The sequence below is a fragment of the Molossus molossus genome, unplaced genomic scaffold (genome assembly GCF_014108415.1).
Source record: "Molossus molossus isolate mMolMol1 unplaced genomic scaffold, mMolMol1.p scaffold_m16_p_18, whole genome shotgun sequence".
Classification (NCBI taxonomy): Eukaryota; Metazoa; Chordata; class Mammalia; order Chiroptera; family Molossidae; genus Molossus; species Molossus molossus.
In genome coordinates, this window is record NW_023425353.1 from 38,759,685 (window position 1) to 38,773,764 (window position 14,080).

At 39.4% G+C, this 14,080-nt stretch overlaps 1 protein-coding gene across 1 annotated transcript in view; it reads right to left on the bottom strand.

Moving 5' to 3' along the window:
- Nucleotides 1–14,080, bottom strand: part of COL6A6 (collagen type VI alpha 6 chain) — a 103,025-nt gene that overhangs the window by 62,776 nt on the left and 26,169 nt on the right. The window contains exons 10-19 of the mRNA XM_036267470.1: nucleotides 13,205–13,359; nucleotides 10,448–10,540; nucleotides 9,157–9,210; nucleotides 7,234–7,305; nucleotides 7,121–7,147; nucleotides 6,749–6,793; nucleotides 6,603–6,656; nucleotides 5,567–5,629; nucleotides 1,589–1,654; nucleotides 262–315 (exon numbers count right to left, since the gene is read on the bottom strand). Coding sequence (XP_036123363.1) covers nucleotides 262–315; nucleotides 1,589–1,654; nucleotides 5,567–5,629; nucleotides 6,603–6,656; nucleotides 6,749–6,793; nucleotides 7,121–7,147; nucleotides 7,234–7,305; nucleotides 9,157–9,210; nucleotides 10,448–10,540; nucleotides 13,205–13,359 — 683 coding nt within the window. The remainder of the gene's footprint in view (nucleotides 1–261; nucleotides 316–1,588; nucleotides 1,655–5,566; nucleotides 5,630–6,602; nucleotides 6,657–6,748; nucleotides 6,794–7,120; nucleotides 7,148–7,233; nucleotides 7,306–9,156; nucleotides 9,211–10,447; nucleotides 10,541–13,204; nucleotides 13,360–14,080) is intronic.

Sequence of the window (14,080 nt, forward strand, 5' to 3'; positions counted from 1 at the left end):
TCCCCTGGCTGGTTGCTGCTTTGTTCTCTTTGCCCGGCTCTTTCTCGTGGTTGGTCATTTCCCCTGAGCCAGCACCTTCCTGCCTGTACCTCAGAGGCTTCCCCAAGTCCTTTCCAGCTCTGTTCTCACAGACACCCCAGGTCAGTTTCCCCAAGGCACCGAGCCCCAGCACAACCACCCCGTCACTCTCCGTCATTAGCCATTTTCATCACAATCTAGGCTACCGGAGCAGCGTGTCTCCTTCTCTAGAAAGGCTCTTACTGTCTTGCTTCTGGAGCCTGGTGTTCCAGGGGGGCCTGGCCAGCCTCTTCTCCCCTGTCAAATGAACAAACAGATGTATGACAGTAATTACACAGCATGGACACATTTCTTCTTCAACCTCCGCTTGTTTCCTCCAGGGAGGCAGATTAGGTACCCACCAACTGGAGAGTTATTTTCTCCTTGGAATACAGCATTACTTCCATTGGGCATACATCACACCTCTCCGTGGGTCATGAGGAACTAGAGGACAAAATGCTAATAACATGGCTTCATCTGTTCATCACCACTGCCTAACTTGCAGTTATGGTGTATTTAGAGTATTTAAATCAAACTATCCCCACAGAGTGGATAATTAAAGCATGCCACCTGTTCAGTATAGATATTACTGGTTTGGATTTCTACCTTTGGACTTCTTGTTCTATTTAGCGAACCTGTATAGTTTACACCCGCATGTGGATAAAAAAAATCTCCTAATACTCACAAGTCTTCCCAAGATAGAATAGGAAAGAAAATTATGAGTCTACAATGAGACTTACATTTGCCACTTAATAAAAATGGCAGGTAACATTTCCTGAAGGTTTCTGATGTGGCAGGGTAAGTCACTGAATTCCCACCATTATGGTAAATAAGTAGGTTTTTTCTCTTATTTTGCATATGAGAAAATTTAAGTTTACAGAGAGTGGCCCAAGGTCACAGAGAAGATAAAGGACTGTCCCCAAAGCAAAGTCCTTCCACCATATCAGACCTCTCCCCCAGGTAGAGTCACCAAGGAAACTTCCTCACCAAGAAGATCCAGAGAGACTATTATCCAGACAATTTTTTTTAAATTCTAAAAACCAAGTTAAGTTGATCAAATTGTTACTTGGGAAGTTTCATGAGATTACTCTCAGGAAACCTCCCTTGAGGTTGTGGGCTGAATAGATCTACCGGATCTTGTATTTTTAAATTGTGTACTATGAAGAATATGTCTGTTTAAGGTATGTGTTCTCTGTATCTTGGGAGGGCCAACAACTCTTTTGCTAGTTCTTTCTATCAGCTAGCCCTACACTTTAAGTTGAAACTCAGATGTTTACATTCATAAATGATGACCCCCAGGGTATGGCTTAGCGAAGCAAGTCATTCCAAATTCAGAAAAAGAAAATGTTTCTTGAATCCTGGAGCAGCAGATAAGGAGTAAAAGATCCTTTTGCTCTTAGAAATAAATTTCTGTATGAAGTACATCTACTCTGATTCCAAATTGTATGCATTTCCTGTTCTATCATTAAGAACTTGAGCCTCACAGCTGTCACATCGTCACACATTTGCTTTCAAATGCCCACAGAATTACTTGTCTTCCAGGCTCTCCTCTCAAGCCACTGGGTCCTTCTATGTTGTTGTCAAGCCCAGGAAGTCCCTAAAAAACAGAAAATAAAAGATAAATGAATAGGTTTTGAACATTTATTCTTAAACATGTGACTTGAATATAACATATTTAGTCATCACCAGAAAGTGAACAGAAGTCCAACCCAGTTGAAAGTAGAAATGAGTTAAAACTGTACATGGCTTGCAAGAGTTTTCTTTGCTTCCCATGCATTATTAGAAGGGAGTGGAAACCCAAGGTGTGTGTATGTGGAATCTAGAGCTCACCAGAGAAAGCACAGCCCAAGGAAGCAAGGGTGCGATGACTTGTGTTTATGACAACTCTTATCCTGGGTTTGGAGGTACCCCTTTCTCTACTGCTATCCTTTCTCTTAATGTTTGTTCTGCTTTCTTGCAGCCTAGGCAAGTTTATCCTTGAGGGTTGGTAGACTTCACTCTCCCCGACCCTTGGGAAAAGGCAAGTGATCATAATGGGTTCTACCACAAGAACATACGCACCCTGAGCAGAGCTGAGGACTGCTCGGCCACCCTTCCACTTGCACGCCTGGCTGCTTTCTTCCCTCATATGCTTACCCCTACATTTTGGTTTTCAGAAAACCCTGGAGTTTTCCCCAATATTCCTACAAATGTTCCAGCAGAAACTCATTGGAAACAGGCACACACTGTGGGATGTTATCTTAAGCGGGCCAAAGCAAAAGCTTTCTGTCTTGGGTAGTTAGGACCACAAACAGAGCAGTTGTCACTGTGATGCCGAGACTGTCAATGGAGCCAGTCAGTTCAGTCAATGCTCCAATAAACCGAGAGGGGACAACAATTACCCAGTCCTGCTGAGAGCCAGCTGCCGGGCTGCTTGGCTGACAGCAGCCCAGATTACCTCCATCAATCAATAAGTAATTTGTGATCACCAACAGAGACAAGTCATTGTTCTAGATATGTAGCAAGCTTTTTAAAATAGTAGTTTCTATACTTACAGAGTTTATAGGCTAACAGAGTGAAAATGAGGGGCTTAGAATTTACTTTATAACTGATAATAGTAAAACTTAAATGAAAAATTATTTCTCTCCCACATAGCAAAGTCAAAGATTATTTTCTACATTTTCTGTTTTATTCTTAAGTTTAAGTATTTCTCTGATAAGTTCTCCAAGCAGGATACACCTAAATTACAATATTAGAAAATTATATTTTGGTGAGAAAGTTATGTTAAAAAAAAAAAAAAGGAACATAATGGAAAGTCTAGAATTTCATTCCACTCGGTATACAAGCTTCATATTGTGGGCCAACTCTGAACCATTTAATTGAAGAAATGACAGTTAAAAAAAATCATATTCCCACACATTCTACACACCAGAACATCCTAATTTGCATGTGGACCAATTGTTTGGTTAGTCTGAATGGGATCAGGTTGAATCTTTCAGATTCTATTAAACTGGACAAAAGAGCAACATGTAGCAAACTTATGAAACCTGGGCTTCTAATAATAGTATGCTTTAGAATGATGAACTCTATAGCTCAGACAAATGATCTAGCTCAGTTTTCCCCTCAAGTTACATGAGATTTTAAAAAATATTTAGGTCAAAATGGGAAATTCAAAACAGCCAAACTAGCTTCCGTTCTCTCCAAATAAGCATAGATTTTTCAGGTATTAAGGTCATTTGCATGTATTCCTATAAATAATCTGATTGTGTGTGTTCTACTAATCCTATCATCTTTTAAAAAAATTTTTTTCTGAGATAGTAACCACAAAACTGCACAAAGAACACAGAGTTGTCTTCAATTTGAGATGTCTCTGTGAAGAATTATTATGCATTCAAAAACCATTGAAGTTAGTAAAATGACAAACAGCACAATACAGAGAAGGTCTAATGGGCTGAATTTTTCAGTCATCTTGAAGTCACAGAACATTTCTTGTTAAATAAAAATCCTCTTACATTATTCGGATTCTTTAAAGGTGTTGCATAATCCTACAGACAGTTAGGGGGGATTCTGATCAAAGTGAATGGCGATTTCATAGCAATGCCACAGGTGGATTTGGGGCCATATGTACAGATGACTAAACTGTCTTTGCATTTGAACTACTATTTATTAATTATCTGTATTTGAGGGCAAGTTATTTGTTTTTAATTAGATAGTTTCAAGTTGTTTGAAAACCTTCAGGTCACCAGACTATTGTTAGGAAATGTTACATAGTAAACAATGTTGTCTTCAGGTGCAAATTTCCCTGTCTTATGAATTATTATCTTCAATGCATACTTAACATTTACATGTGTCTATAAATGTTGCACCAAATTCTTTCTCTGGTCAACCCATGTATACTGGAGGAGGAGTTATCAAAGACAAAGTCTTGTAAGAGTCCCAGTTGCCCCACATCCTATCAACACTTGGTATTGTCAGTCTGCATCAATTTTAGCCATCTTGCTCTGGCACATTGCTGGTGGGAGTGTAAATTAGTAAAAACAATTATGCAAACTGGTTGTAAAATTCATGCTGAATTCAGGATTTCAATGATCATCCAGATACTCCACTCCTAAAGTATAGACCCAATAAAAATATGTGCAAAAGTGCACTCAAAGATATGTACAAGAATGGCCATAGAAGTGATATTTATAGTAGCAAAAAATTGTTACAACCTAAATATCTATCAAAAGCAGAACAGATAAATAAATCATGGTATAGTCACACAGTGGAATACTATACAGCAATAGGATAGAATGAACTACTGTTATCCACAACAACATGAATGAATCTCACAAACATAAACTTGAACAAAAGATGCCAGAAACAGAAGAGTGTATCATAACAGGCACAGCTTAGGGCCAGGTAAAACTAATTTATGATCCTAGGATAGTGATTACATTAGGGAGGGCTCGTAGTGATTGGAATAGACATGAGCGGGGATTCTCAGATGCTCTGTTGTTACCTAATGTTCTATTTCTTTACATAGGTGGTGAGTACACAGATGTATTTACATTCATCAAGCTATACATTTATAACTTGTGTACTTTTCTAATGTATTTACAGTTCAGTAAATTCTGGAGAACTAATGCACAGCACAGTGATTATAGATAATGATACTGTATATCACATACTTCGAAGTTGCTACAAGCCTAAATATCAAATGTTCTCATCACACACACACACACAAAAGAAATAATAATTATGTGTCATGACAGTTGAGTTAGGTAATGCTCTGGTGGTAATCATATTGCAAAACATAAATGTATCAAATCAACACTTTGTATACTTCAGACTTACACAATGTTATATGTCAATTATATCTCAATAAAAAAGTTTAACAAACATTTAGAAACAAACCTAAATGCTAACTTATTAAAGTTTTGGAGACGTCTTTACGTAGGAGCATGGTGATGAAAAACCTACAGTAGAAATGTTTCATTTGACTTGGCATGTCCTCTCTACTGGTGTGGGTCATGCCTTTTTGGGTATAGGTGATGCCTACTTAACTGGGTTGTGTCCCTGTGAGAGCAGGCACCTTTGTGTTTTAAGTTTGGCCTAATATAATCTTAGCTGGCTTGGATTCAAAGCAATGAAGTTAATTGTGCTCAACTGAGAAAGATTCTTGGAGAATAGAAAAAAATATATGGTTTTGTTTCTTCTCTTCTGTCCATATTTTGAGGTACCCAGAGGAAGATAATGAAGTAGACTGGAATCCCTTCACAGCTCTGAAGCACAAGGCTATTTTGAATATGTCTTCTCAAAAAATACATGTACTAGTGAAGTGCAAGGGCTTTTCAGTGTCCACATTCATCCCGTATATGATGAGGATCTCAATGAAACTGCTTTCAAAATTCTACCATTGTGCTTGTGATGATTTGACCTAAGGATTGCGAGTGCAGTTCCCTAAAGTGGGGATGCCTCTCCCTATCAAACGTGCTGATGGGAACTGAGCCCTGAAGTTGGTTCATAGCATGCACAGCCCAGTACTTACAGGGTCTCCTTTCATGCCCTTCGCTCCACGGTCACCAGCAGTCCCTTTCTTTCCTGGGCTTCCCTACAGTAGATAAAAGTCAGAAGAAGAATGGGACAATAATTTTTAAACACATTAATAGAAAACCTTGGCTTGTCTTCTCCCTGATTTGAATAATTAAACACTTTTTCCAAAGTTATTTTTGAACTAGAGAGAGGAACAACCAAAAAAGAGTTTAGCCATCATATGAGTAATTTAACAGTGACCTCAATTATTTGCCACAGTGGCGAACTCCATTCCAGACACAGTGATCATCTTGTTTAGTTTTCACAGCTACTTTACAAACCAGGTATTGTTTATTTTCTTTCTTTGAATGAGGCAGCTGAGATTCAGAGAGACTATCCATTATCTCCAAGGTGGTTGCATCAGCTAGAAAGTGGGTTTGATTCAACTGTTCACATTCTCAAGACAGATAAAGTAGATGGAAGTATGGCTGCTGCTGGTATTTGCTGTAGATGGGAATGGGTGGTATACACCTTCAATGTGCTGCCTTGAACCACAGACTTGTCAACACCCTGCTACCATTCTTGGCATGGTAGCTGCTTTTTAGTAATGACCTCTGAATTCTTCACTCCTCTCTGAATTTATGTTCTTTGCCATGTACCTCTGCAGTGCCTTCCGACTGTGTGTTTATGGGGGTGGGGGAGATGGGGCAAGATTCCCTACCTCTGAGTTTGGCTGTGACTTGATTTGGCTAACAGAAAAAAAATAGAAATGTCACTGTGAGAGTTCCAAGTCTAGATCTCAAGAAGTCTTGAGTGACCTTGTGTGTTTATACTTTCTTTCTTGTGCCTCTGCCATGACCATGAAAAGGTAAAAGGTCACAGCCAACATGGATCGGCAGCTCTCTGGTCCCTGGAGCAGGATAAGAGACATATGGAACAAAGCCCCCAGCCAATCTACAGATACTGAGCCAAGGGTAGCCATGCTCAGCCTAGATCAGTTGAATCTCTAATTCCCAGTACAGTTTTCATGTGGTCTATTACTGAATCCCTACCTGGGATCCTTCATCACCCTTTTCTCCTTTTCTTCCAGGAAGGCCATTGTCACCCTGAGAAACAAAAGAAGAAATTCATATTCCCATTTTCTTAATGAGAAAAAGTAGCTCAGAAAGGTCTTTATGGCACAAAGAGAAAGCTCTACCTGTACTCCATTTAATCCATCAATTCCGCTTTCCCCAACTTCTCCCTAAGACAGAGGTGATTAGAAGAGAGTGTGTTACATTTATGTGGAAGGAAGTCAGACATCCACAAAAAGTTTAATTTTGTGTTCTGTATATAGCTTCTTTGTTAGGTTGGCCTTAGGTAATATCAAAGATTACTTAGTAAGAGAAGCTGTCAACAAATAATATACATTGCCTAAAATACAATACTGGAATAAACAAAATTAAATATTTGACCTAAAAGGAAGTTTAATAGAAACTTCATTTGTAAAATCTACTCGTCAATAATATCAAAAATAAAAATATCTGTCGATAGCAAATGAGAAGATAAATGGATATGTTTGGTACCATACCTCCTGTCCATTTAGTCCCCTGTTTCCCTGAAAACAGAAAGGAGAGCAGTGGTTAACATAAGAAAAAGGAATTACTGTAGGGAAGACTTCACAATCTCTTATGCGGCCCTTACCTTAGGACCTTTGGAACCGTAGCATCCCTTAGTACCTTGCTCTCCCACTGGTCCAATGGCTCCTCTTTCTCCCTGAGAAAGAGCACAGACCCAGGTGAACTTTTTCCATTATAATCTGGAATCTGTCTTGGAAATGTAGCAAGTTTTGTGTTGGAAAAAAATGTGACTGCTCATGCTTTACAGTCCAGAATTCATGCTTATAAAAATTAAGAATGGAAGTAAATCAGAGCTACTCTGGTGATAGATTTGCTTTGCTTCAGATCCCATGCAGTGGAATAGTATCTAACTAAAACAGGCATACAAACAACTGGCAGCGAAAATGTAATCTCAAGATTTCAGGAGGCATTCTAGGAACAGATGGCAAAAACTTGGTGAGACATCAGAGAAGGATGCTCCAGGTATAATCTAAGCAAGAGGCATGATTTCTAGACCAAAATCCATCATTCTTATCTCTTTTTCTCAAATAAATACTGCTCCTGCAGTAGTCCTTATCTCGATAACTCCACCAGTCTGTGTACATCTTGTGAACTGGAAACAAAGATGTCATTCTCAGCTTCTCTCCCCACCAAGAGGTCAATGAGTTATGTCCATTCTACCTCCATTCTAAGATTAGAACCACTTTTGTCTTACACCTACTACTGCATGATTCCCACCTGTAATCCCAGACTTATCATCACCTGTAATATTGCCTGGGCATGCTTTCTAAACCCAAACCCCCATCATCTTTACTTCTATGCACAACATCATTCAATGACTGCCCACCAACTGGGAGACACCTCCAAATCTTTTGCAGGATATTCAAGACTCCCAATAATCTAGGTCTTGCTTGATATATAACCTCTCACTGTGTCCTGGGCTCTAGCCAGGTTGACCATGTGCCATTCTGCAAACACACAATTCTCTAAGTTACATGCCTTTGCACACATTCTCTCTATAGTAGAATGTTCTTCCCCACAAACTTTGCCTGAAGAAATTTCTATTTGTCTTTCAGATCTGCCCATGCATCACCCCTTTATTTGTAGCCTCTTCTTCCAAGCCCTAACTGCCACCAAGGTGGTTACTTGAAGTTGTTAGGTATTCATTCTGCTTCACTCTGTCACACTGCATTTCAGTGTCCCTCTGGTATAGTCCTTGTATGTAACAGCTGGAACCATGATCATCTCGTCTGTCTTTCCACTAGTCTGGAAGTTACCTGAGATAGGAATCATATTTGTCTTTTATTTATTTTTATATCTAGGGCATAGCCCTGTGCCTGGCACATGGTAAGATGTCTAAATATATATATATATATATATATATATATATTTAATATTAAATATAAATATATATATATATAATCAAATAAATAAATGGATTTGTGAGTGAAGATTTTGGTAAATAATTTGGTAAATGGTAAGATACTTAATATATAATTGTTAAAGTAATGGATGCATGGATGGATGGGAGGGAGAGAAGAAGGGAAGAAAGGGTGGAAGGAGGGAGAGAAGGGGAGGAAGAAAATTGGGAGGGAAGGAGGGAGGGAGAAAAGGAAAGGAAGAAGGAAAGGAGGGAGGCAAGGAGGGAATAGATGGATGCAAGAAAGAGCATGACTCTTAATACACAATGTGGTGAGTTGGTTTACCTGTGCCAAATGAAACGGGAAGGGGGAAATGGCAGTGATCTTACTCCTCTGGTGAGGAAGATAACTTCTGCATTGAGTTCACTGTGCAATGTTGGTGGATGGTGACAGAGGAGACAGTCGATTAGTAGACTGCCACTAATGATCACCAGAAGCAAAGCCCGATGAGGATTAGGAAAGATCTCTGATTTTGCACACAAACCCTTAGAATCTGACTTTCTCATATCTCCTGAATCGACATAAATGATTTCATATTGTAGATTATATCCTTAGGAATAAATGAGTCTGAAAACCCCTTGACTTACGGCCATGCCCTCCTCTCCCAGGTAGCCTTCGCTGCCCTTGAAACCCAGCAGCCCCTGGAAACAGGAGAGGAAGAGTCCATTAGCACGCCGCAGAGCAAAACGCAGAAGTAGTCAAGAAAAATCCCCCAACTTCACAGTTTTACTTCGTTTAGGAAAGTAAGAGTTTGAAAAATTAGTTCTCTGCCACAACTTAGGCTGCATTTATACACATAAAAATAAATGGAATTTTGAGACAAATAGCCACATAACTCAGGGATGTGTGACTGTGTCAATCATAACATTGTCCATAGTCTCTCTGGGGGTACGCATAGTGCTAAAGTTTTTATCCAGACCAATGTTCAAATGAACACAGCTCTATGTGCCCCTGACAAACCAGAATTATCCTCTTTTCACAAAAAAATCTTTTTTTTGGATTTATGCTACATATAAAAATTAGACCACCCACATTTTTTCCCCATTCTTTCTGAGCCCCCCTCCCTTTTTAGTTCTACCCTTCTTTTTACATGAAATCGAAGCAATCAGGAAATAATTAGTTCAAAAGCTTTCTTCAGAGACAGAATCATGGCGATTTGGGAGTTACAGTGCCATTTATAAATTATTCAAAAGTCAAGCACACATGTAAACAAGCAGGATCAAAATCATTATTAAATACATCCATAATACGCAAGTACATATTTGAACATTTCCTAAACCCCTAAATCAGAGTTTTACATGCGGGTACATAAACTTTTTCGGTTAGGAAATATCTAAGTCTATTGTCGGTTACTGTTTTCATAATTGGCCTGTTTTTGTCTATACATCGGTGATAACATTTTGGTCTGGCTAAAGCTGAATGAAACATCCTAACATCTTTTGCTGTGATAGGGTGATCTGATCTAGCTTGATTTGAGCCGAGGACACAAAATATTCCCTACCAGATTTAAATGACTCTGCAGTCATTAAAAATGGAAATTGAAATGACAATGGTATTCAGGAGGTTTTCATTATTCAGAATGAGAGCTGACAACTGACTTTGGTGCATCACGGTCATCAATGCCAGAACACTGGATAATCAAGGATCTTGGCAGTTGCTTCTCCTGAGACTTGTACAAGAAGTTTTCAGAAAAACTCCAACTTAGAATGCCAAGCAAAAGCCATGACCATCTAGTTTGCCATATGAAAAAGAGAAGCATAACCATAGGTTTTCTCAGAGGTTCTACCTAGAAGTGAAAATCACCCCTTATTTCTACCTGAACGCATGTCGGAAAGACATACACTTTCAAATAAAGTGAGCCATAAATTTTAAAATCACCTTTTTCCCAGGCGGTCCAGGATCTCCCACTGTGCCATCTCCTCCAATACACTTGCAGAATAAAAGGCAGCAAGTCCTTTCAGCAACATTGACCTTGGGGAAGGGCAGGAAATGCATTACATTTGGTGGCATTGCTTCCCAGTCACACGCATAATCTCGCCGGTGTGATTCAGACTTCTATCATGTTAGAAGCCTGTTCACCATTAAAGTGACTGTGCTCTAGAGAGAAGGCATGAGACGTTCTTTGGCGTCCATCTTTCCTTCTGTGATCCACATTGTCCATCATATGAGGACTTCAGAATCAACTCAAAGATGTTTCTATGTTCTCAAAATGGTGTCGGTTTAGCCATGACCGTCTCATGGTGTACTAGTTTATTTATGTGATCTCCTGTTCCCACTCCATCCCACAATTGACCATGGTGTTGTTGATCACCTTACATAATTCTGCCCCCAATATTTTGTTCAATAAAATGAATGCATGTGGTTTTCTTCATTTCTTGTCTTGTGGATTCTTTGTATACTAAAGGATTTAGTGTGCTCAATGTCACACTGCTTGGAACCCAGTCCATTGCTAAACATTTCCAGAAGACTGTGTGCGACAGGATTTCAAAAACACCAGTTGCATCTTCAGCATTTCAGAAGCACTTGCTATAGACAGTGGGGGCATGAGGAGAATATTCCTCTATCTACTCTGGCAAAAAATTGTATTCTATGCATATTCTCTGTTTAAAATGTGAGTGAATTTCATCCTAGACCTACTTAATCATCCCCCGAATAAGAAAGATAGTCCATAGCAGTTTTACAATTAACGCACAAAATATAGTTTAAGAAAAATACTGCTTAAAGTAAATGCCATGATTTGCCTTTAGTGGGGTAGAATCAGTGTTTGTGTTGAGAAGTTTCCCATCAAAATTCTAGGGTGATGAAAAATAAAATATTTTGTTATAATTATTTAGCAATTTCCTCTCTTTGTCTATTATACAATATTTCTTTTCTGACATTAGAAATTCTTTTTCCTGAAAATCTCAGAAAAACCAATTACATTTGAAACATGAAACCAAACAACAACAAAATAGATTCTCTGACTTCATATGAGATAATATTCATTTTCTTTCAGTCACCAAACTCCTACAACATCAAATCTTCTACTATTAACATTAAAATCAATGCATGTCTAAAACTTAAATTTTTCTTGTATAGTGTAGCATTTATGTAATATTTAAAACTGACAGGCTTGTTTTGAGAAATAACTTCCTCCCTCTATGAATTACCACTACAAACTTCAAAGAGCAGTAGATAGAAAACATTTCTTTTGAAATATAGACACTGTCTTCCCATGTACAAAGAAATTCCAACAAAACTTTCACACTCTTGATGCAATTATTATTATTTTTTAATCCTCACCCGAGGACATTTTTGCATTCTTTGTTCAGACAGAGCGGGAGGGAGAGAGAGGAAGAGAGAGAGAGAGAGAAACTTCGATGTGAAGGGACACATCAAGTGGTTGCCACCCGCACAACCAACCAGGGCCGGGGACAAACTGCAACCGAGGTACGTGCCCTTAGCGGGAACCGAACCCGGGTCTCTCTGTACCGCAGGCCGACGCTCTAACCGCTGAGCCAAACCGGGTAGGGCGCAATTATTTTTATTTTTTATTTTTAATCCTCATCCAAGGATATTTTTCTATTTAACTTCAGATAGAGTAGGAGGGAGGGAGAGAGAGAGAGAGAGAGAAACATCCATGTGAGAGAGACGCATAGATTGGTTGCCTCCTGCACGACCCCAACCAGGGCCAGGAACGAATTGCAACCAAGATACATGCCCTTAACTGGAATCAAACCCACAACTCATTTGTCTGTGGGCTGACACACTAAGTGCTGAGCCAAACCAGCTAGGGCTTGATGCAATTATTTTTATGTAATTACTACACTGAACAAATTGTGTTTAAACATCTATTTATTTACAAATTCTATAGGTGCAAACAGCAGGAGCTCACACTTCATTGGAAAGTATCCCCACATGCTGATTATAGATTTTATAAAGTATAAGCAAATTACAAGTTATTAGCCACATACTGAGGTTAGAGAGTACCACATAACCTGGTACCTCATAACCACTCTAGTTTGAATGCTTGTGCATTTTTTAGAGAAATATGATTGAGATGCATTGCATGTAGACATTAGGTTCTAAAAATAGATCATAAGGTAAAAATCTCGGTTAGTCAAGACAGCCTTCAAAAAGCTTCTGATCGTTCAGAAGGCACAGCACAGGAGGTCTATCACCACATCACTAGCTTTTCCTCAACACTGGAGCAGATGCTTAAACCCTGAGTGTAACTGGCTCTGGTTGACAGGCCATGTTGCAGGGAAAACACATGCTGGACCCTAGAATCACACTCAGTGTGGTAAGCAGTGCACAGGACCCATGAAGGGTGTGAGAGCTGGCTAAGGAAGCAGCGCATTGACTCTCAGGAGCTCTGTGGCACGTGTGTTACTGGACTGTAATTTGAGCAGGACTGTAGTGCTGTTCAGTTTCTTCTTCCTTCTTTTTTGGCCAAGCATATAAATTAAAGATGCTTTGATATATCTCTACATTTCTTTCAAAACACCCTCTTATTTTGGCTGTCCACTAATGCAGAAAAGTCTTTCTTCACTCCCAAATGAACAATATGAGTTCAAATTCATAAGCATACATTTTAAGCCTATATGCAAAACAAACAGGAAATGCAAACTCACCTGCCTTTTCTGAATAACTTACCAGCTGCTTTGACAGTTGGCTCCCAAGATCCCTCATTCCAATGGTGAACTGGGTCCTGTAGTCAAATCCTTTCCCAAATTCAATGTAGAGAAGATCAGCCAGATCACTTGAATCCGTGGCTCCGGCCAGAGCGACAGTTATGAGGGCATTCAGGCCTGTCCAACACAGTGACAGTTGTCCAGGTGAGGTGGGTTGCCTCATTTTAATCTGCTTGCTCATGTGTATCTAAACTGCTGTTCTTGGAAAACAGTTGCAAAGTAAGTGATACAGTGAGTTTAAAAGGGTCTGCAGCCCTGGGCAGAGTTGCTCAGATGGTTAGAGTGTTGTCCCGTATACCGAAAGGTTGTGTGTTTGATTCCCTGTCAGGGCACATACCTAGGTTGTGGGTTCAATCTGGTCAGGGCACGATCAATGTTTCTTTCTCTCCCTCCCTCCCTTCCTCTCTCTCGAAATAAGCATGTCTTCAGTTGAGAAGTAAACATAATAATAAAAGGGTCCACAGAACACACTAAAGTAGAGGAATTTATATATCAAGAAAGTAACTATTCTAAATGTTTTCCACTCAGTGGGGGATGCTTGGAGCGCAGTGCAGCCATCACCTTGGAGCTTACCAAAAATAGACTCTCAGGCCCCACACCACTCCTATGGAATCAAAATCTGTATTTTAATAAAATCCCCAGGTGATCTGTGTGCACATTAAAGTCTGAGCAGCACAGATCTAAATGACCTCATAAGGAATCGAGACTGCAGTTGGAATTTTAGGGAGCACAAGACAGGAAAGCCCTCCTGAGAGGCAATTAGAAATAGACGACACACAAACATCAAGAACTATGGCCCATAGGTTTTGGGATTCTATAGACCAGAATATTTCAAATA